The 24,695-nt window shown below is 37.0% G+C and overlaps 1 protein-coding gene across 4 annotated transcripts in view; it reads right to left on the bottom strand.

Annotated features, from left to right (window-relative positions):
- Positions 1-22,138, bottom strand: part of rttn (rotatin) — a 56,198-nt gene extending 34,060 nt beyond the window's left edge. For 2 of the 4 annotated variants that reach the window (XM_079862612.1, XM_079862613.1), the window contains exons 1-22: positions 22,002-22,138; positions 21,342-21,529; positions 20,899-21,094; positions 20,595-20,672; positions 19,149-19,239; positions 18,940-19,054; positions 17,996-18,143; positions 16,367-16,532; positions 14,791-14,975; positions 14,554-14,669; positions 13,205-13,375; positions 12,732-12,944; positions 10,198-10,310; positions 9,955-10,081; positions 8,483-8,608; positions 8,099-8,215; positions 7,515-7,654; positions 5,853-6,024; positions 5,578-5,677; positions 5,062-5,150; positions 2,048-2,165; positions 361-457 (exon numbers count right to left, since the gene is read on the bottom strand). In XM_079862612.1, coding sequence (XP_079718738.1) covers positions 361-457; positions 2,048-2,165; positions 5,062-5,150; positions 5,578-5,677; positions 5,853-6,024; positions 7,515-7,654; positions 8,099-8,215; positions 8,483-8,608; positions 9,955-10,081; positions 10,198-10,310; positions 12,732-12,944; positions 13,205-13,375; positions 14,554-14,669; positions 14,791-14,975; positions 16,367-16,532; positions 17,996-18,143; positions 18,940-19,054; positions 19,149-19,239; positions 20,595-20,672; positions 20,899-21,094; positions 21,342-21,529; positions 22,002-22,032 — 2,897 coding nt within the window. In that variant the 5' untranslated portion in view covers positions 22,033-22,138. Of the gene's footprint in view, positions 1-360; positions 458-2,047; positions 2,166-5,061; positions 5,151-5,577; positions 5,678-5,852; positions 6,025-7,514; positions 7,655-8,098; positions 8,216-8,482; positions 8,609-9,954; positions 10,082-10,197; positions 10,311-12,731; positions 12,945-13,204; positions 13,376-14,553; positions 14,670-14,790; positions 14,976-16,366; positions 16,533-17,995; positions 18,144-18,939; positions 19,055-19,148; positions 19,240-20,594; positions 20,673-20,898; positions 21,095-21,323; positions 21,530-22,001 lie in introns of all 4 variants that reach the window. The other 2 variants (XM_079862610.1, XM_079862611.1) reach the window with 1 other exon arrangement.
- Positions 22,139-24,695: the final 2,557 nt, after the last annotated feature.

Raw genomic sequence — 24,695 nt, 5'->3', positions numbered from 1 at the left:
AGCAGAGGGTAATGGTTGCTTCACGTTTAATTTGAAAGTTCCATGTGACTGCCACTAGGGGTTGAAATGCGACAACCGTATGTAAATGTTGAAGATTTACATTACATTTACATTTATTCATTTAGCAGACGCTTTTATCAAAACATACAACAGAAGAATACAACAAGTGATTCACCTTAAAGCGACAATAAACTGCTAGTAATACAAAGTTTCACACATCAGTGATAGTGGAAAGCTGGCTTTACAGGTTTTTTTTTAACTGACAGGGTTTGATGAAACCAGCTGCAGATATTTTACATATCGACCAATGGAGTGTGAGATCATACAACAACAAAAAAAAAAAAAAAAAAAAAAACTTACCAAACGTCCATTCGTGCGATTTCATCAAACAGCAGAATGCACATCAATGAGGCAGCCTCGCTCACATCACCCTGACTCTCCTTTATCAACAGAGATGCTTAAAAAGAAAAAAGAAAATTTAAATGACCAGGGAAGCAATCATTTAAATGTACAAATGTGTCCTAGCATGAATTGTACAGCATGTATTCGCATTAAAAATGGTTAGTTGAGGCAAACAGATTTTAAGGGCCGCATCCTGGGACCGAGGTGGAATAAAACATGAAAACAAAACTATAACAAGGAAAACAACACACCTCATACATTATAGATGTGAAAGTAAAACAAAACAAATAGAGCTTGAGTCAGAAAAACTAATTTTACATCGCCGTACTCTAGCCGATCACAAACATTCCCAAACAGCTTATCGGGGAGCTCTTCACTGGACATGTTTCTAAATGTCTGGACATGAATAAATATTACATTTGCCATTTGTGCATTGTCTAGACTAGAGAACTGGAAGGGTCATGGCAATAGCTCTGAACTTCCAGCAGTAAATAAACAAAATGCAACTGCAAGCAACAATTAAGTGGCCAAACACACCAGTGGATCTTGTGACGCCGTGATCTTTTGACATTTTCTTCTTGGTTGAAAGGCTAGAAGAAGATATGTTATTTCTTGTAACAATTGACCAGTATGTGGTGCTGACTTCAGACTTTGCACATATCAACAGACCTAGAAAATAAAGCAATTAAGCCTTCACAAATATATGGTGAGAAGAATGAGTTTAACTCATTTTCCAAAACTATATTTTTTAAAAACCTTTCACCGCCATCGTCTGAAGATCACTGACAAATAAATCAGCATGATCCAAGAAATTTGAGGAAACCTATTTTGTTTTCTAAGCTGTAAAATTGTAACAATCCAAAAAGTTTGGGGTTAGTATGTTTTTTAAATACTTAATTCAGCATGGACACATTACATGAAAAATGTTTTTGATTAATTTAATTTCAGTAAATCAAATTGACCAAAAATGACAGTACAGACATGCATAATGTTAAAAAAATATTTATTTTTGAAATAAATGTTGTTCTTTTTAACTTTCTATTCTTCACAGCATTTTTTAACAAAATTATTAAGCAGCTCAACTGTTTTCAAAATTGAAAATAATAAGAAATGTTTCTTTAGCACTAAATCAGCATGTTAGAATGATTTCTGAAGGATCATGTGACACTGAAGAGAAGACTGATGTAATGGCTGCTGAAAATTCAGCTTTGCATCACAGGAATAAAATACTGTACTTATATATAAAATAGAAAACAGTTATTTTAAACTGTATCACTGTATTTTTGATCAAATGAATGCAGCCTTGGTGAGCATAAGAGACTTCTTTATTTTTTTAAAAAGAAGAAAAAAAAACATACCGACCCCAAAATCTTGAACGATACTGTACATGCTATTGCAATGAACTATGAACTGTTGGTGGCGCTAGAGGGATTGAGAGAAGGACCCCAAAACTGGCACCATGAACACTGAGGGCCTTCCCAATCAATGTGCCAAAGGGGCTGACATAAACTCCAAGAGGATGAAAAATAATAAGGAAACTAACATCTAAAAAAGGTGTCTACAAAACTTTGGTTCTTGGGACTAATTAACCAACTATCTACAGTAGGCTGAATGAAAGGTCAGAGGGATGTTTTACGTGCCGTACCTCTGAGCAGCGTGATGAGAAGAGACGTCTGCTGAGCCAGACTGTGACGCAGAGAGGGGTCTGCAAACACCAGCTTCCTCAGCATGCATATGCTGGGCTCCAACATGCAATCCATGCTCTGGATAATGAATACAAAGCCTGAATGCAAAACCTTCTAGTGTCAATAGATTCTCCCCCTGATCTCGGATCAGTTTTTATAAACTTGTAGATATTTTTAATGACACATTTGTAGAATAAAAAGGAGCAGTTACAGTTAACTTATTAGACTAATTAACCAAGCTCTCCATAAAATAAACAAAAGTCGGGTTTCCACCACAGCAACTTTCCCCAGGAACTAGGGACTTTGCGGTTGTACTCTGTGTGTTTCCACCGCAGGAACCAGGGTTTAAAGGAAGTTCTGGGTAAAAATGTCCCCCTCAGAAATTCCCTGCTTGCGAGATAGTACGTTTTCAAAGTTCAGGAACTTTCAGGGGTGCTGAACATGCTGATTGGATGAGTTAATGCCGCATTTTGATTGGTTGACTCCATGCAGCATTTCATTTCACCCACCATTTTTAAAAATGCGGTTGTGTGCAATCCTAAGTCACCGGACTAATTTGCCTAAACTTCACGATACTTTAGACAGCGGTGGAAAAGCAGGAAGCAATAGGTCTGGGAGAAAAAAAGTACCTGGGACAAATTTCCGGGTTATTTCGGTGGAAACGCGGCTAAAACAAGCCTACAATTGATTAAATTAACACATATTATACAGACACTACATATGTAATGGTATTAAATGATTTGTTAATTGCATTTAATAGATAATACACTTTCAATAAAACATCTGTAATTGGTTTGTAAAACGTGTTTTTATGCATGTTTGGGTTGAGTTTGTTGCATTTTCACTATTCTGACCAGCAAGCGTCACCAGCATTTGCCGTTTCAAAAGATAAAAAAAAAAAAAATCATCACTTTGCAAGGCAAGTGGTTCAACTGATTCAAAGATTTGAAAGGTTTTGTTTCTCCCATCTCTAGTTGACCCCAGGAAAAACCACACATCTGTGATAAACTATTGCACTGCTAAGGCTACGTTTACAAGTGGCCGGCTATTTTCATAAACGGACATTTCACCCTCTCCGTTTTCAAAAATAACATTGTGCACACCTGTCAGTTTTCGTTTGCACGAACCAGTGTATATGTGCCGTCAAGAGCAAGCCAAACATGTAGGTGGAAGTGTAACGAGAAGCTCAAGCCCACGTTAGCTAATCAGAATCCCGAAAATAGCAACAACAGCAACGAATCACTTCCTCTTTATCTTTTTAACAAAGATGGCGCCAGGATCATCATTGGTATGGACTGACCAGGGCTGCGTTCCAGTCCAAAATTGTCATGCCCTTCACTCGCTAACTTCCCTCCGTCTCGTTCACTCAGATGTACGTCATTGCTTACGATGCACGAGTGCCCACTACTGGCGGAAACTGCAATGGGCTGAATTGGAACGTACTAAGACCTTGATCACTTGGAATCAACTATAGAGTTGATTTATTATTTAATTTTTTTCCCTTTAAGAATTTGTTTAATGCAGCATCCAAATGTATATAGGTGTTAGGGCTGTCAAACGATTAATCGCGATTAATCGCATCCAAAATAAAAGTTTGTGTTTACATAATATATGTGTGTGTATGGAGTATAATTATTTTCTATATATAAATACACACACATGCATATATATTTAAGAAAAATGTGTTATTTATATATAAAATATTTATATATAATATAAATTATATATAATATAAATATATATACACAGTATATACATGCAAATATTTCTTAAATATATACATGCATGTGTGTGTATTTATATATAGAAAATAATTATACACCGTACACACACATATATTATGTAAACACAAACTTTTATTTTGGATGCGATTAATCGCGATTAATCGTTTGACAGCCCTAAGGTGTGTGTGGGTTGTTTTAAATGAAAAACATGTATAATTAATATATCATAGAGTTCTTTGTTGTGGTGGTGATTAGACGAGATTTGTGGTGACGTCACAATCGTACTGCATTGTGGGACATGTGCCTGAAGTGTACATATGAAGTAGACTCGCTCCCTCGGTCAAAATCAAGGGAACGAGGGTCTGTCCATATAAACTTCCCTCATCCACGTCACGAAGTGGAACGCACTTCAAAATGGCGGTGGGGATTCCCCCGAGGGGAAGTGCTTAGGGAAGTTTGCAAGTGCGTGTCTAAAAATGGACTGGAACGCAGCACAGGAGGTAGAGCTCCTGTTAAACATAGGTTGCACTTTAAACATAGGTCGCACTTTTGACGCAGGTGCAAGTTCTGTCGCATACTGTGACGTCGGCTGCCTGTTTTTCTCAGTTTACATGCAAACAAAGTTTTCCAAAATCTCCACTCTGGATGGAGTTTTCAGAAAGAATCGTTTTCAGAGGCGAATTCTCTGTTTGCGTGTAAACGAAGGGTACAAACGAAGGGAAATTCAAAGTCTCTAAATAACCATGTACGTGTAAACGGGGCCTAAGCTGTTTGGAGTGCGGTGTTATGCCACAGCTTTTAGAGGAAAAAGTCATAATTCATCATGATTGAGTCTAGAAGTGTTTACACAAACACAATCACAACCGCAGTCATAACATTCACTGTAAAACTACAACAACACACAAAGTTAGACAAGAAGTCAAAACAAACAGCCAAAGTAGTGACGTAATTGATGGTAACAGCACTAACTAGGCATGGCAAATGGAGGAGACGTATCAGATTCTGCTCGTGGCGTAATTGCCAGACATTTCTGTGCATAATTCTCGCTAATTAGCCATATTAGCAGGCTGGAATACTTGACAAAGCTGGCAGCTTTCAGCCTAGGGATGCTGAGATCATGCAAGAGATGCGAATTAAGACTGACTCACTCTTGACTGAAACCATTAACTCAAGCATCATGCCCAGGCACCAGTTTCCTGAATTCATTCAGGATAAAAGGCTCACTGAACAAAAGAGAATGTGAGGTTTACCGCCACATTGTTGTTGACACACTCCGTGATGAAAGATATGAGCTTGTCTGATAAGCCCAAGGCCTTCAGCACCACATGCATTGATGAATCTATAAAGAACATAATGAAAAATAAATCAAGACCGGCTTTGTTTCTAGCATATGTTGAAATATGTGTTATTTGCTTGTCAATTTATGTTTCAAAGATCAAAAGCATTCTTCAAAACACTTAAAATTGGTTTGTGAGGTGTTTCAAGAGAAATGGAGCTCACTTTTGGATAGACAACATGTTTAATTTGATGAAGTTCACTCATAAGGTTATAATTTCTAAATTAATCTAAAAGACAAAAAGAGTGTAAAAACAAATCTATTGAACATCTATAAATTAAATATGGTGTCTTCTCAGCCTGAGGTTAATTTGGAAGGATGGATACACCAGTGTTATTTTAGTATAACTGATATACTATTTTTCCATAGTTTACATTTTAATTTTAGATTTAGTAAATGATAAAAAAATGGGATGCACAGGATTCCTCACCTTGCAGAACAATAGCCAACTGATCAGCCGCAGATTTCCGCAAAACTAGATCTACCGTTTCCGACGTAAGGATATTGTACAATTTATTTACAGACTCCACCTGTTTAAAAAAAAAAAAAAAAACCTTTACTTAAGATTTTGTCAAGACCACTAAGAACAGAGGAATTGTTTTTTACATGGTGTCAATGCCAATAATAACTACTCCATACAGTGGATTCAAAGCAACACAAGAGTGTATTATTAATAGGCTGCTGAGTGAGGGAGCAGCATTTTACCTTCACGTATGACTTTTCTGAATTGCTCAACTTTATGTCCACACTTTTATTAAGAACATAGAGATTTGGTAAACATGACAATGTGGAGCTGTCCAGGGTTGGTCTGGAGTTGCCGGCTCCCTCAGCGCTGGTTAGGTGTGGTAGCAGATGTTGGACTGCTTTATTCCTCACGCTAAAAGTTGCAAACAGAACCACAGTATTTACAAACTTTGGTAAGAAGTTATTAAGCTCAATGTCAAACCTGCTCTTTTCCATTCAATGAAACTGAATGCTGATCATGACTGTCCAGCAATGTTTTCTGTGAATAACATAACTTTCAGTCTGTTAGCCTTTGTGAAAAAGTAAACTTTAGCATACTTTTAAATAGAAATAATGTTAACACTTTACAATAAGGTTTCATTAGTTAACATTAATTAACTGCATTAGTTCAAATGAACTAATAATGAACTGCATTTCTACAGCATTTATTAATCTTTGTTAATGTTAACTTTATTTACATTATTGAAATCAAGAGTTTTATTTGTTAAAATTAGTTAATGCACTGTGAACTAACATGAACAAACAATGAACAGTTTATTTGTATTAACTAACATTAACAAAGATTAAAAAATACAGTAACAAATGCATTGGGTTCATGTTAGTTAATACATCAACTAACGTTTATAAACCTTATTGTAAAGTGTTACCAAAATAATATATTTAAAAAAATAATAGTTAAGCGCCAAATTAATGTATTTTTTCTGACACTTAATTGAATGTTTACTGCAATTAAATAGTTTAACTTTATATTAAATGCAATTAGCTGAACTTGAGTGCTTTTTTGACCCACTTTCATAATTAATTCTACTGTCTTTAAAAAAAAAAAAAAATTATATATATATATATATATATATATATATATATATATATATATATATATATATATATATATATATATATATATATATATATATATATCACTGCTGAATGTACCAACAAGCATTAATGGTAAAAAAAAAATGTCCTCTAATGTCATTTTTTATTAAAACTTATATTACAGGTATTTAAATATGTTTGTAATTAAACATTTGTAATGATGAAGTTGCAATTAAATACATATAAAATATATTAACTTTAAATGTATTATCGAATACTAGTTAAAATGATCAAGTACTTTACATGTGCTTAGTATGTTAGTCAACAGGTTTTTAAAGCACGACAAAAGAATATTAAAACAATGATTACACAAAGTGCACTTTTTATAGTGTGATTAATCGTGTAAGGAAACCGTAGTAAAAGTGTAAGTTAAGTAGACTTTTGTTTCATTTTATTACATCATATTTATATTATTTTATGCAAGAACATTTTTAAGATTTGTACACTACAAGTGCACATACAATACAATGTATGGCACTTCTTTTTCACTTGGGAAAGCTACTGTATAGTTTCAGAAGACTATATCCATGTGGAACTACTTTTACAATGCTTATTAACCTTGACTTTCACAGTTCCCATTCAATTTCGCTGTAAAAGAGCAGCAATAACATTCTACAACCATCTCCTGTTGTGTTTCACAGAAGAAAATGATATTGGTGAGTAAATGAAGTCAGAATTTTCATCTTTTGGTAATTATTGCCATAAGATGGTGATAGAAATCCAAATTGATGTGCACTTTAAACTCACGTGTGATGCTTGGTGAACAGAAGCCGGAGGGCCATCCGTAGTCTAGTAGGCGGTGAACAAACCTCATCTTCCTTCTCAACAGATGCTTCACTTAACAGCAAGATACAGTTTCCCAGGGCGTCATCAGTACTGGCGTAACTCTAATATACATAAACGCACAAAGCTTTAACACAGCAGAAAATAGACTTCCAAAACCTAAATACAACCTGGAACAACAATAAATAAAAACACAATTCCAACTATTTCACCACTGCTTTATTGACAGCACAAACCAATTACTGAGAGGCTTCAGCTAAAATGAATCAAATGTGATGACCTTGACAAGATTTATGAATAATCAATGCCACTCCAACCCCACCCTTCAAAAAATGAAACGCAGCTTCTGTAGTTGAAAAGTACAAGATAACCATGTTTAAAATAGAATGCGGCGTAACATGGATATTACCATTCAGCCTCGGGCGTCTTGCAAACACGTTAATATTACATTGGAAATTATTTTTTCAGCCAAGTTTGACGGTTATATTGCTGCTATGCACTTGTGTGTGTGTGAAGAGAGATGTGGAGAAAGGAAAGAGTGTTTGCACCTGTAATATAGGAATGACCGGGTAAAGTGCCTCATTAAATCTGCTCCAACTTGCGGCTGTCATCATCAATCGTCCCTTCAGCAGATAGAGTAGAATATCCTTGGCAGCAGCGCTCACCTTTGGATAACACATAAAGTTAGTTGATGGCGCTATGATATTGCACTTACAACAAGCTACCTCATCCAAATCCACCAAACGCCACCTACAGCAGTGAGACGGGGGCATTTCCAATGTCAATCACTAGTTTAGCATGACCTCAGTAACCCATTAAACATACACCGTGGATACATTATTTATAAGTGAGCTGTGTATTGGTGTATCAAAATATTTCTTCTTTGTGCATTACTTGGGGTCTCGCTGGAAACAGGAAGATTAATTATTCACCTCTCTTGCTTGGTCTTGAAGGCCAAACACACTGATCTCATACAGGACACGGGAGTGAAGCAAGAAATGCACTCCGCTGCAGATGGATGAGGCCGGTTTGGCCACATTCTGAACTCCCAAGCACTCCTGTGGGGGTGAGAACAGCAAGTTAGGGTGGGGATATTACCGTCTACAGGGTTCAAGGGTCACCAACACCCTATGTGGAGTGTAATAGAATTGCTAGGAAGTGTAATTGCAGGGGGTAAAAGTGCATTTTAACAAAAGGAAAAGGAAGAACTCTTAACTAAAATATTTCTGGCTGGAAGTACCAGGTCATCTGGTGGTCAAGCTTGCCAACTAGTCCAAAAGATGCTTTGGAATATAAACTTTTGAATAATTTTAACTATGCACTATTGTTCAGAGGTTTGGGGTTGTTAGGTTTGTGAATGTTTTTGAAAGATGTCTCTTATGGTTATCAAGGCTGCATTTATTTATTTAAAGATGCAGTAAAAACATTTACACAAATATGTGTGCTGCTTAATGTTATTGTAGAAATTGTGTTTGATTGTGTTTTGACAGCATTTATTTGAAATATAAATATTTTGTAACATTATAAATGCATCTTTTGATTAATTTAATGCATCCTTGTCGAATAAAATTTTAGTGGAAGTTTTAGTGAACCAAAACTACAGAACTTTTTAGTACTGAAAATGTTAAATACTTACATCATTTTTTATTAGAATATGATATAATATAACAATGATATAATATATACACTGAACAAAATTATAAACGCAACACTTTTGTTTTTGCCCCCATTTTTCATGAGCTGAACTCAAAGATCTAAGACTTTTTCTATTTACACAAAAGGCCTATTTCTCTCAAATATTGTTCACAAATCTGTCTAAATCTGTGTTAGTGAGCACTTCTCCTTTGCCGAGATAATCCATCCACCTCACAGTGGCACATCAAGATACTGATTAGACAGCATGATTATTGCACAGGTGTGCCTTAGGCTGGCCACAATAAAAGGCCACTCTAAAACGTGCAGTTTTACTGTATTGTACAAAAAAAAAAACACAAGGTTGTTGATTGTGGCCTGTGGAATGTTGGTCCACTCCTCTTCAATGGCTGTGCAAAGTTGCTCGATATTGGCAGGACCTGGAACATGCATCACAAAAATCATTTGTTCCTGAATCTATAGTGACCATTCTTTTTTGAGAGTCAACACTGAACTGCGGTGCAGGAAACACTGGATTAATGGGTTAACTTTCGCCCTAGCAGGTACTAGTCCAGCAAATCAACCACAAAGAATTGAGTGAAATTAAGTTTGACCCTGTAAAAACGATATACTTCCAGCAAAAATCAGAAGATGTTTAAGCTGGAATTTTCAGTTCCAAATCTAGGTGAACTTTTTCCTTTTTCTTTTCTATCACTTATCTACAGGAAGTGGTTAAAAATAAGCTCCCTAGTTTTCACTGCACATCTTGTACCTTCAAAATGCTCAGAGTGCAGGAGTAGGTTTCCACCTTCACTTGGGACAGAGGGTGAGACAAAATCTTCAGAAATATCTTCTGACTCTCCGACTGCAGGAGCGGGCTTGCTTGTGCAAATTTCCACCTACGAAGAGACACGATTTTACAGATTTTTATACGATGACACTTCTTCCACAGTGCCAGACAAAACAGCAGATGTCAATGGTGTTTTTACGGTTTCTATAATTGTGAGAAACTTACAGGTAGGAGCAAATTTGGACGCATTCCTTCACCATCGGTAAGTGCTGATGGTACGGAAAAGCATCTATTCCTTGGTCAGCGAGCTCCAAAAGCTCATGCCAATTCTTATCCCCCTGTAAAGCAAAATTTCCACTTGAAGCACTAATTGCAATTCGACATAAGGCTGAGTAAATAATAATCTATTAGTGAGCAGGTCCTTTAAAGTTAGCATGAAATAGAAGTTGTGATACTCTTTTCTTCCTCAATGTGATATATATATACAGTGAGGAAAATAAGTATTTGAACACCCTGCTATTTTGCAAGTTCTCCCACTTGGAAATCATGGAGGGGTCTGAAATTGTCATCGTAGGTGCATGTCCACTGTGAGAGACATAATCTAAAAAAAAAAAATCCAGAAATCACAATATATGATTTTTTAACTATTTATTTGTATGATACAGCTGCAAATAAGTATTTGAACACCTGTCTATCAGCTAGAATTCTGACCCTCAAAGACCTGTTAGTCTGCCTTTAAAATGTCCACCTCCACTCCATTTATTATCCTAAATTAGATGCACCTGTTTGAGGTTGTTAGCTGCATAAAGACACCTGTCCACCCCATACAATCAGTAAGAATCCAACTACTAACATGGCCAAGACCAAAGAGCTGTCCAAAGACACTAGAGACAAAATTGTACACCTCCACAAGGCTGGAAAGGGCTACGGGTAAATTGCCAAGCAGCTTGGTGAAAAAAGGTCCACTGTTGGAGCAATCATTAGAAAATGGAAGAAGCTAAACATGACTGTCAATCTCCCTCGGACTGGGGCTCCATGCAAGATCTCAAAGAAAGGTGAGAAATCAGCCCAGAACTACATGGGAGGAGCTGGTCAATGACCTGAAAAGAGCTGGGACCACCGTTTCCAAGGTTACTGTTGGTAATACACTAAGACGTCATGGTTTGAAATCATGCATGGCACGGAAGGTTCCCCTGCTTAAACCAGCACATGTCAAGGCCCGTCTTAAGTTTGCCAATGACCATTTGGATGATCCAGAGGAGTCATGGGAGAAAGTCATGTGGTCAGATGAGACCAAAATAGAACTTTTTGGTCATAATTCCACTAAACGTGTTTGGAGGAAGAAGAATGATGAGTACCATCCCAAGAACACCATCCCTACTGTGAAGCATGGGGGGTGGTAGCATCATGCTTTGGGGGTGTTTTTCTGCACATGGGACAGGGCGACTGCACTGTATTAAGGAGAGGATGACCGGGGCCATGTATTGCGAGATTTTGGGGAACAACCTCCTTCCCTCAGTTAGAGCATTGAAGATGGGTCGAGGCTGGGTCTTCCAACATGACAATGACCCGAAGCACACAGCCAGGATAACCAAGGAGTGGCTCTGTAAGAAGCATATCAAGGTCCTGGCGTGGCCTAGCCAGTCTCCAGACCTAAACCCAATAGAGAATCTTTGGAGGGAGCTCAAACTCCGTGTTTCTCAGCGACAGCCCAGAAACCTGACTGATCTAGAGAAGATCTGTGTGGAGGAGTGGGCCAAAATCCCTCCTGCAGTGTGTGCAAACCTGGTGAAAAACTACAGGAAACGTTTGACCTCTGTAATTGCAAACAAAGGCTACTGTACCAAATATTAACATTGATTTTCTAAGGTGTTCAAATACTTATTTGCAGCTGTATCATACAAATAAATAGTTAAAAAAATCATACATTGTGATTTCTGGATTTTCTTTTTTAGATTATGTCTCTCACAGTGGACATGCACCTACGATGACAATTTCAGACCCCTCCATGATTTCTAAGTGGGAGAACTTGCAAAATAGCAGGGTGTTCAAATACTTATTTTCCTCACTGTATATATATGAGTGAAATGGCTTCTTGAACAAGTAAAAAAAATGTAGGGTGGAACTCGATTTTGTCCATTGGGAATTGAGTGAATTGTTGTGGTTTACTAATTGCTGTGATGTCATGTGAGTGACAGGTTGTCCCGCCCTCTTGGCAGTGTACATGTCATCAGAGAAGAGAAGAGATGTGGTTTCAAGAGAGAAGGGAGGTTACTTTGATTAAATGATTTCATTACTTTGATTTCATGCCCATTTACTCTATTTTCATAATTAGATATTACCTTTCACTAATAATTTAATAACACTAATAAATTAAATCTTTAGCAAATCTCAACTTGAGTCAATATTTCAAAATATTTTAGTTTTTAATTTATTTAGACAATAGGTGTAGAATTTTAAAACAGCTTCTTAAACAAGAAAAAAAATGTAGAGGTTAAGTTATTTTGATTAAAAATTACAAGGGCCGCATGAATTAAAAAAAAAGATGTGCATGGATAACTCATTTATCTGTAAATAATGCAATATTCCTTAAAAAAAAAAATAAGAATTGTTCGTTTTGGATTTCATGGTGACTCATTTAGTAAGACAATAGTGCAGAGTTGAAATATCAACTACATGCCTTAATAATGAATCCACTAGAAGAAACATATTCTTCAAGCAGATATCCTACATGTTAGTAGCTCTTGAAAATTCATTACCTCAGCCTGTGCATCCTTTAAAAAGGTGCATGTAGCCTCCATGCAGTGAGAAACACGGTATACTCTACGATACAGGCTGTATCTTTCAAAGCAAGCCTGCTCTAGGTACGCCACGGCTGACTCATGGATGAGGGGGTACGCCACACAGAAGGATGCGTCAAGACACAAGAGGAAAATGGCAGCCACTGTACTTTCCGGAAGGTTATCTTCAGCCTGTTTGCAAAGACAACACACATAAGGTAATAAACACACATATGTGCAGTAAACAAGCACACACTCTAATGAATTTGTCTATAATTACAGTGCTGTCCTTAGGTCTACAGCTTAACTGAACAATTGACCCTTTCACAGCGACTTCTGGTGTGTTTCACACTCTCATTTGTTTTAATAATGACCATGAAGGACACGGCCATATGTCCACGGTGGCACGGCTTATTAATGTCTAAGAATGGCACAGCCATATGCTCACTCACCTTCTCCACAGGTAACAAGGTTTGCAGGAGACGTATTGTGAAAATGGCAGTGCCCGTGAAGACCATTCGGTGGTGGATCACAGATGATTCTGGCTGTTCAGAGGAAGTCATGCCATGGTGGTGGCACATAACGTCTCCCAACGTCTCTATGCATGCCAGTAATTTCTCCCTCTTTTAGAGACAAAAAAAAAAAAACTAAATTACAAAGAGACTTATTGATCTCATGTCTTTTTCCAGCCAGCAGGGGGCAGCAAGAGTCCTGTGCATTTCAAAGAAAGTTTTCAGATGACAGCAGTTTTTCAAGATAAAATGCCATGAGCGTGTATTAAAGATCAATGAGGGAGAGAGGCATGCTGTGAACTATGCATAATTATATGCGGTGGGGAACGTTCTCATAGGTGTGCGCACACACACTAAGCACAATGAGTTAGTTTAAAAAGATTTCTACAGGCAATAATCATCATTGGACGAGGCAAATTTGGATATATCAGTGTAATGCGACCTACATAATCCTTTGTATGCAATGCACTGATGTAATTTTATGTAAAATACTCACACGCTGAATGAGATCAACTTTGCATAATGAGAATAGTAAAACTTTACAATAAGAACACAATTTATGTTAACATTAGTTTTTGCATTATGACCTAACATATATTTGAAAAGTGTTAATTTATGTAATGTAATATAATAATAAAATGCTGACAAAGATTGTAAGTTCATTATACCTAAATGTTGACATATAGATGGTTATTGGGAAACGCTAAAAATAAGGCTAAAAAAAACATTATCATTAGTTAATGCATTAGGTATAATGAATACAAATAAAAAATTACTTAAAAAATCTATTAATCAAGGTTAATTTATAAATATTGTATTTTTCATTTTTAATGTTCATTCATAATACAAATAATCTATACAACTTGAAATGTTAAAAATGTATTAATACATTAACATTAAGATAATAAATAATAAATAAGGTAATAAATACACAAAAATGATTGTTCATTGTTATTCCATGTTAGCTATTGCATTGCCTAATGCTGTTGAATAGAGCATTATTGAAGCGACTTACAGCATATTGTATTTTTTTTAACCAATACAAATGATATAGATTGAAAAAGCAGATGTATTCAGGGACTTCTGAACCTGGCCTAAAAAACAACGGTCGTGCCATGACTGATTTGCGCTGATAGCTTAACGTTCTACGATGAGCATCTGTCCCTCAGAGTAAGTGAAGTGGGTGAGACGGAGCGGGCGACAGGTGTGTGTTTGTATGCACTAATGCAGACATCAGCCTCATTGGCTGTGGATCTGCACCATGGAGGAGTGCTGTTGAAGACACTTGCCAGCTCTGTCGCAGTCAGGCTATGCTCGTCCCACACCTCGGGGGCTACGCTGTCTCCCAGCAGCCCCTGCGCCTCTGCCAGCAGCTCTAGCACCCGTTGGAAAACCTTCAGGCTCTCTGAGAAGGCGGGGATGGGAGAAAAAAAAAGAAGAGAGGAATATGATGAGCGATGGAAGCGCACGTGTGAGGGGAACAGCAGCAGCTGGAAGCAGGAAAGAGGGTTTAAGAGGACTCTCACCTGTCCTGATGAGAGGGAGAGCGTGCTCCACGGCCGCCACGGCGAATCTAGCCAGGCTCCACTGCTGCAGCTGCAGCTCCAGCGAGTCCTCCGCTTCCATCTCCGGGGGGAGCTCCGGGTGGGGCTGCGGGAGCGGAGACTGCTGGGATGGCCTGGGGGGAGCCCCTCTCTGACTGCTGCTACCGCTGTACCACACATATCAAAAAGAATCCTTAATTGCGAACGACGTGAATGGTTGTGAGCAATTTAAAAAAAAAAAAAAAAATGAAAAAGCTTAAGGCAGTGACGAATACTTTCGCTATGTTTAGTTCTCATCTTTTCCAACATAAACCTAAATTTAGTCATTAAAAAGTCACATTGCACACTTTTTCGGCAGCAATTACTTCAGTCTTCAGTGTCACATGATTCTTCAGAAATCATTCTAATATGGTGGTTTCCTGCTCAAGAAACATTTCTTATTATTATCAAAGATGAAAACAGTGCTGCTTAATTTTTTGTAGAAAAAACCTGAAACAAATAGGTTTGTTTGCATTCACTGATTACATTTTTTGTAACAATGTAAATGTTTTTACTGTCACTTTTGATCAATTTAATGCATCCTTGCAGAGAAAAAGTATTAATTATAAAAAAAATCTTACAGACCCCAAATAGTTGAACATTAAAGGTGCACTATAGGAATTTTTTTTTTTTTTTTTTACAGTATAGACTCATAAAAAAAGTAGCGCCTGTCAATCATTACTTATGGTCCATTAAAAGTGTGCAGTGATATTTGTATCTACAGAGACAATGCCCTGTGCCTGTACTTTCATATTTTCTTCTTAAATTCCTGTGCTCTGGACATTTCTGGGCCGCAGCCTTTGGCCAGTGGGTGCAAGAAGGAATCTAAGGCTATCCCATCTGGTCTGAGCCAACAGAAGGTCTACTGTGGCACAAGTCAAAAAATGTTTAATGATTGTCATAGGAGGAATGTGTCACAACACACAGTGCATCACACTGTGTATGTGGCTGCATAGCCGTAGACCAATCAAAAGTGCCTATATAATGACCACTGTCCACCATCAAAAGCACCTACATTGTGCACGCAAGCGTTGGAACTGAACCTTGGAGCAGTGGAAGAAGGTCGCCTGGTCGGATGAGTCCCGTTTTGTTTTACATCACGTGGACAGCCGTGTACGTCTGCGCTGATTACCTGTGAAAGTGATGGCATCAGGACGCACTATGGGACGGCAATTTGGTGGAGGGAGTGTGAAGCACTTGTTAATGTTCTGTTGGGAAACCCTGGGTATGCCATTCATGTGGACGTAAATTTGACTCCATGTTGCTTCAAGCGCATCATTCTGCGCACGGGATGCGCATAAGCGCTTTGCCACTCTATATTGCCAAGTTTGACTGTTATGTTTACAAACAGTATCTGAAAATCCTGCATAGTGCACCTATCATGTCCAGAGATTAAGCTTAGCATGACTATTTTTAACTTTGTGTTATGAACATTACATCTAACAGATCATCCTAGATCATCCAGAAAATCCTATATTCAATTTTATTTTAAAGGCAGAGAACAAAGCTTAGTAAGCACCTAGAAGAGGCAGCATCTCCGTCCTGGCCATCCCCGCGTGCCCTCTGAACGGGTCGGCCCACCACAGAGGGTCTGGGGGAACTTTCCTCAGGAGAAGAAACCCCAGACCGTTGGGTACCCCTCACCTCATGAGGGTAGGAGATAGAGGAGTTCTGAGAAACAGGGTCTAAAGGGGTTAAATAATAAGACAGATATTGATTCAGCATTTAGAAAATGATCTAAGTTAAAAATCACATTTAGAAGAACTTCTGAACAATACACTTCTGTTCAAAAGTTTGGGATCAGGAAGAATTTTTTAAAGAAATGTGTACTTTTATTCAGCAAGAATACGTTAAATGAATCAAAATGTCAGTAAAGACATTTATAACGTTACAAAAGGTTTCTATTTCAAATAAATGCTGTTCTTTTAACTTTCTATTCATGAAAAAATCATGAAAAAAATTAGAGCCGGGACTTTAACACGTTAATTAAAATTAATTAATTACACAAAAAATAATGCGTTAAACATTTTTTACGCATTTTAATCACACTTATTTTTGCACCGCGGGACGTTTCTCACTGGATGAGTTTCGGCGGACCGATTATACTGGAGCACCGACTAGCGTTCATGACTTCAGACAACAACAAACCACGAAAGAATAGGGACTGAGGTCAATCACTGGCACTTTTTTTATTTTATTTTAAATGGTACACTTTATGTTGAACTATGTATTATGTTGTTGGTGCAACTGGCACTTTATGTTGAACTCTTTATTGTTTTGGCCAAGGTTATTGAGAGTTGGACTTAGTCTGTTATGGCCTCTGAAGCAACAGAGAGATGTTTTCTAATAGTCAGGGTTTCCAATGTTCTGAATGTACTAGAAAGTATTGTGTTTTACTTAAAAAAAAAAAAAAACAGTTTACAGAAGGTCTACCTACCTATAAGCTACCAGAATTTCTGAAATGTACTATATTTCTAAATATGCTATTGCTACACTTAATGGCAAAAATTGCAGTTGTCTGCTGGACTTGGTTGAACAAAAATAAACAATATTTTGTTGGTTAAGCTTATGTATTCAGTCATTATTCAATGGTATACTAAAAATCCATTTGAAAAAAAATTACTTCTCACTGTTCTCAGGTCAAATATTTATATGCGATTAATTTCGATTAATTAATTACAAAGCCTCTAATTAATTCGATTAATTTTTTTAATCGAGTCCCGGCCCTAAAAAAAATGTATCACGATTTTCACAACAATATTAAGCAGCACAGCCGTTTTCAATTATAATAAGAAGAATAAGAAGTAGAAATCAGCACATTAGAATGATTTCTGAATGACTGGGGACTGGAGTAATGATGCTAAAAAATTCAGCTTTGCAATTTGGAATAAATTACATTTCAAACTATATTAAAATAGAAAACAGTTATTTTAAATTGTAAAATCACAGCATTACCATTTTTACTGTAAAATACCATGAGAGACTTCTTTCAAAAACATCATAAAAATAGTACCGACCCCAAAATTTCCAGTGGTATTGTATAACTGATTTTAATAATGTCAAAAGAATGTATCAGATCAGCTCATAAGAGCAAACCTTTACATTAGGACAAGTTAACACATTCATAAAAGATGGTGTTGGTGGATACCTTGCTTGGCTGAGCAAAAGCTTGGATCTCTGTAGAAACGTAGGCGACTCCTCAAGTTCCTACAAAGCTGTTCCAGACAGGCCAATGCCTGCAACGTCAGGTAACTGACATCACCATCAACATTCAGGCCGAGAAGTGACAGCAGACTCTAGAGGGGAAAACAGCAATATATGAAAACAGAAGTTGTAAACCTACCAGAACATGTGTAGAACTGTTCTAACATTACAACAAAACAACTGATCCAAATGGTGCAAGTGTTTTAAGAGCAGTGATTCGACATTCAATTAGACACTAAATAAAAGGCCACCACCTGACACTGACTTTTAAGTTGTGTAATTTGTACCGATTTAAAATTCACTACCCCTCCAGTGGTACCGAAGCTAGTACGCCGATGAATCAGGGTGATTCAATAAACCTAATTGAACTGATCACTGAGTCAGAATCAGTGGTACGTTCAATTTTTAAACAATTAGACAAAAGATCAAGAGCATTAAGAACCAAAGAGAATGCTTGCAAAACAATTCAAAGCTTTAATCTAGCACATCAGAATGATGAATAATTTTCATTGAGGGCATTGAGACTGCATGCGTATCTCCGAAAAATGATCTCAAACGCATCCATGCCAACACATTTTTGACAGAAATACAGCAATGCTTGTCACTTGGTTTTAAACGCTAGTACTAAAATGGCTAGTGTCATCTTGCCAGCTAATCATCACGGTACAGTCCTAGACATAAGACATGATTTTCCGCTGTCATTTCAATACTTTCAGGACTAGAACCTATTGTAGGACCAATCAGATTCTGTGGCATTCAATTATAGAACGGAACGGGGATTACGGAGCCCACAATATCACTTTCATCACTGTCACTCAACTTATGAAGCTCCCATCAGGGATTAAAACAACTGACAGATTGAAGACAGAAATTACATTTAAATCTTACTTGAACTGTACTCGGCCTTTGCAGGAATATTTCAGCGGGGAAGTCTTGCATGATGACGTCACGAAGCAGCTCACATGTGGTTCGTACCAAGTTGTGGTTGCCGCTTCTAAGGGAACTAAAGATTGAGCAAGCAACAGGTCATTTTGGCAATAAGACATACATTAGATGGTAACAGTGGTAAAATTACACAAAGCAGAGGGTACCAATACCTTTCATTTGATGACAAGATATGTCGATCTGTTGTGTTCAAAGACAGCCATGGAAAAACGGAGAACTTCAAGCATCTAACAGAAGTATTGACTGCGGGGTAAAGAAATAAAAGATATAAAGATTTTAAATAAGTGTAAATGCCAAATTTAAAAAAAAAGGATGTTCCAGGGCCCGTTTGAAAGAGTTTTGGGTCAGACTGTCAGGTATAGTGCATGCTTGTTAAAAACCTTTATGACTTACTTTCTTCACAAAAAAAAAATATTTTGAAGAACATTTAGGTCCAAACAAAATTGGACCCCATTGACCCTCATTGTATGGACGAATAGAGCTTTTTGCAAATTCAATGAACAAAACAATGAACATTGTTTAAAACATCTTTTGTGTCGCACAGATGAAAGAAAGTCATCCAGATTTGGAACGACATGAGGGTAAGTAAACGATGACAGAATTTACATTTTTGGTTGAAATAATATGTTTGCCGATCATGCACATACGTTTTTATGCCTGGTTCTTAAATAAAAATATACACAAATATGTCAGCAGGGTTGTATGGCTAGATAACAGATAAGGTTTTGACAGAATAGCGACAATGATTTGATATTTTTAAAAACATCAGTTAGAATGCCTGAAAATTATAAATTAATTCATGTTTTTTTTTAGATAAACTAGAATGCTTAATTAAAAATATACTACCATTCAAATTTCAAAAGGTTGAGGGGCAATACGATTTTTTAAAGAAATTAGTAGTTTTCTTCAGCAAGGATGCGTTAACTTGATTAAAATTGACAGTAACACCTTTTAAATTGTTACCAAAAAACAAGTATTTCAAATAAATGCTGTTCTTGTGAACATTCTACTCAAAGAATCCTGAAAAATTAATTATCAGTTTCCACAAAATTTTAAGCAGCACAAATGTTTTAACATTTCTTGAGCAGCAATTCAGCATATTAAAATGATTTCTGAAGGATCATATGAAACTGAAGACTGGAGTACTGGCCGCTAAAAACTCAACCTTTCCAACAAAAACTACATTTTAAAACATATTCAAATAGAAAACTGTTTTTAAATTGTATTAAATTGTAACAATTTCTCACAATAATAACTTTTGACAGTTTTTTAAATGCAGCCTTGGTGAGTATTAGAGACTTTCAAAAGCATTAAAAATCTTACCAACCCCAAACTTTTGAACAGTAGTGTATATAAAATTAGGAAATAAATTATATACATATATTTTAAAATATACATGTTTTTGACAGACATAAAGATAAATTGCTCAAAATTGCTACAACATTATTCTTCAAATCTGTACTACCGGTCCCGAGTCCTGACAATTCATACCGCTGTTTAGATTATTTAACATACATTCTACAGTGAAGATTTAATAAGTTTAAGTTCTCCCTGAAAGTTAGTTAAACAAAAAGTAATTTGATGTTGATGTCACCTACATGATACTCTGGGGGTGGGAGCATCTGTCTGCTTGGGTTTACTGCACTGGAAATATCCCCTAGCCGACGAGTCCTCTTCTGAGAACAGAAAAAGCAGCTGTAGTTGAAAAGCACATCAGAAACCAGCACTTTCAAGCTCTTCTCTGCTTTGAATCAGACGGTCTACTCATGTTCATTCCGAAGCTGCAGTCAGACAGCTATTCAAAAGGACCACGTGGCAACTTTGACATTGGTTATAATGACATCGATATCTACAGTAATCTGCAGAACAGACGGATATAAAATCGATGTAATGTTTTTATACCTGTCTGCAGCGCGGGAACAGAGTGTGGCTCGTAGGAGGTGGTGGGTGGACAACCAGGCAAGGCCTCTGGGAGGTGGAAGAGCTGATCGAAGATGCCGTCTACGGTTGTTCGGAGACGAAGATCCACATTAGGCGAGAGCTGTGTTAGGAATTCGACAGCCCCTACCTCTCGTAGCATTTGGGCTCCGGTTGGGTGCTTTGACATGACAGGGAAACCAAAATTAGATACTACTCAAAACATGCCATCACGTAGAATAATCTGCCTGGTTCTTTGTGTGGATACTGACATCCCCTTGTACTTTATTTCCTCCCGAGCTGATTGGTAATGAATAGTGCCACTGCAATAGGCCTATTAAAACATCACTTCCTGTCATTTCACTAAACACAGCCTGACAATATAAAGACACTCGAGTCATTTTACGTACATTCTGAACATTATCTACCTTGGACAGCATGCTGATCAAGTCCAGAACTTCCTCCTGCATTGGAACTTCTGGAAAATTAAACCATTCCAGAAGGAAAACAAACAGCATCTTTTCCTGGACCAGATCAGGAACAGCGATGAGATCATGATCCAGTTTACTTCTGATATTTTTAAGAGCCCGAACTCTGATTTCCACTAAGGAGTGTCCTTATGGAGAAAAAAACAATGATGTATAAATAATACTGTATCATGTAATGCAACGAATTATTATGCAAAGCATCAACGTAGCAATATCTCAGTTGACATGCATTTGCATAATGCCACAACACACAGATTGCAGATAAAACACAGATCAAGTATTCAAGTTACTAAAAAAGTGCAGTTAGATCTTATTTTCATAAACTAAACAACAAAAAGAAGTTTGACAGATTATTCGCGAGCTCATAACAAAGCTATCAAAATGCACGCGCAACATCACATTAGCCTTTATATGACTTCAACAAACTAAAGCATGACGTTTTTGCGAGATACGGCAACAATATTAACACGATGGATAATTATGCACACAAATTTATCCCAAATAACTGATCAAAACATATAGCTTCACTTGTTTAGCTTATCAAGCTACATCAAAATCAGCTGTTTGTTGTTTAACTGTCTGTTGTACTAAGCGTCTTACCGATTTTCTTTATGAGTGATGATAACTCCATAGTTTATCTCACAAGTGAAAAACAAAAAAGACAACATTTACTGGGATCAACGGCGGTTTGCGGTTAACTTAAACGTCACATCCTCGTCATCATCGCTGGCAGCAGCGCGGGTCTGTTTTCAACTAGCGCGCCACTGTCAGGCACTTCCGGTTTATGTCAGTGAGATGCTGTGCTAAACTGAGTACGCTCAAACTTCACAACTGCTTGAAACAAATGTTTTGCAAAATAAATAAGCACAACAATAATTGTATTCTGTATATAATTTATCTGAATGTCCCCTTGTGAAAAGTATTGTAAAGCTTCTGCAAAATTTGCCATAGTACCATTGCTCTACCGTTTAAATATTTCTGCTGTTGCAAGTTATAGATTACTAAATAATCTTCATGCAGTCTCTCATGTTGATCTAGCCACGACGAGGAGCATATTTAAGAGAACTAGGAGGTGTATTTAATTGATTTCTTAGGTGGCATTTGTACTGTGACTCTTTTCACCAGCTAGAAATGTCACTGTTTATTGCAACACTGATACCTTTATCAACTACACTGTGTACACACAAGAAAAATAATCTTATTTAATACAGTGGGATAAGTACAGTGATTCGTTTTTTTTCCCAAACACGAGGCATCATTGCACAATCCCCCCAACTTTCTTCCTAGCAAATTCACATTTTACCAAACATCAGAAATAGTGGATAGGCCTATATAAAGCATGCAAATACTCTAAATGTGTAGAATGATTTTGCAGGTCATATTTATGTGGTGAGTCTGTGACTGACATTTTCACACTCTGGTTGGTGATAACACAGTGGGATCCTACAAAAGTGATAATTAAAGGATTTTAAAGATGGCTCTGCAGGCACCTTTTTATTACTTAAAAATGGTCTTATAATATAAGCGGTAGGTGACAGGAGACAGTGTGTTTCAGCTGATTTTTAAAAGCTGTGAATTTAGTAATACAGACCAAGATATCCAGCACAAATATTTTTCAGGGTTTTTTTTTTTTTTTTACAAATAATAGACATGGGCAGTTACATAACAGGCAGAGCATAATTTATCTTGATCTAGATATAAAACATAGGCCTAATATACGTCAAAAGGACACGCTCAGGAAAGATAAGGAGCGCAAGACATTGCTAGTTTTTACCAGAAAACTAACAGAAAATTAAAAACTTCATGCGTTGGGGTCAAAACAAGTCATACTGAAGGCTATATTGTTAAAACATCTAATTTGAACCTGAAAATAAACACTGTTTTATCATTTGAAAATGGACAAAATGGACATTCCAGATGGACAAAATGAAGTCCCGCCCTACATTTTTTCTTGTACCAGAAGCCGTTTCACTCGGATATACATCATAGGGAAGAAAAGACTAGGCTATCATAAACTCTGTTACATGTCGACTTTAAAAAAGAAAAATACAAAATGAAAGCTTAAACTTTTGAGCCCTTTACTGTAGGCTATCTGTTATTTTAATCTATTTATAGGCCTAGCCTAATTCACTTATTTGTTTGTTATCATGTTGTCCTTACAAACATTTCCAGTGTCATCCTTTATTATATAATAAACTGAAACTGACGTTCTGTGTATCTGTTTTTCTTTATTAATAATCTTGAATCAAACCGTTCAGCACTTTCTACAGTCTGATGAGCCTACAATCCACAAAAGATTGATTATAAAACAATTTCAGTTGATTTCATAGACAGGTCTTCAGGATAGCTCTGGATGAGTTTTCTCCCCTCTTCCATCCGTCTTTATATCAGAACTAAAGGCCTGTATGTGGCGGATGAAATATGGTTTAAACACCTAAATGTTCACCATGTGCTCACTGTGATAGACCCTGCTGGTAATCAGTCTGGATCTGAGATCAGTCATTCAAAGCATTCCAGCCTGAGGAAACAGACTGCACCTTCAGATGAATGTGTCCTGGGTTCTGTATGATTCATCAACTCCTCTGGTACACCGAAGCTTCACTGTCTAAATCACTCTATTTGTCTAAAATACCACAGTGCTGCGGTCTCCTCCCTGAGCAGTCTGACCGGTTGATATGACTCTCAGCACATCCCTGACCTGGAGACCTTTGGACTGATTTCCCTGTTTTATTTTCCGCATGGCTGTCTCTTTCGGATATGCGAACCTGTGATTACGGAGAGGATCGCTCTGCGTCTTCTCCCACTGTGAGATAAAGTGCTTGGCTGATGAACCAAATCTATCGCCCTGGCTTGCACTCGTGCTCCTGCCCGGGCTCATCATGAATATTCCGCATTAAGAGTCCAATATGGAACATAACCCAAACACATTTGATATCGCAAAGACCAGGTAGAAACTTTGATTTGGTTATTTGGTTATTTTGAAACACTTTAGGCTGCCTATGACAGGTTTTTTTTTGTTGTTGTTGTTGCTTTGTTAAAGTCAAGAAATAAAAATGTACAATTATTATTTTTTTATGGGATATTTGGAGTGTTTATTATAAATAATTTATCTGTAGCCTACACATCATTATTTTTTTAAATGTGTCAAAACATTAAAATCGAAATACCCTACAGTAAAGGGCTCAAAAGTTTAAGCTTTCATTTTGTATTTTTCTTTTTTAAAGTCGACATGTAACAGAGTTTATGATAGCCTAGTCTTTTCTTCCCTATTGTGACCTATATCTGAGTGACACG

The sequence above is a fragment of the Squalius cephalus genome (genome assembly GCF_949319135.1).
Source record: "Squalius cephalus genome assembly, chromosome: 25".
In the NCBI taxonomy this organism is placed as follows: domain Eukaryota; kingdom Metazoa; phylum Chordata; class Actinopteri; order Cypriniformes; family Leuciscidae; genus Squalius; species Squalius cephalus.
Note: the sequence above shows the minus strand (reverse complement) of the source record. Positions and strands in the feature narration are given on the sequence as shown.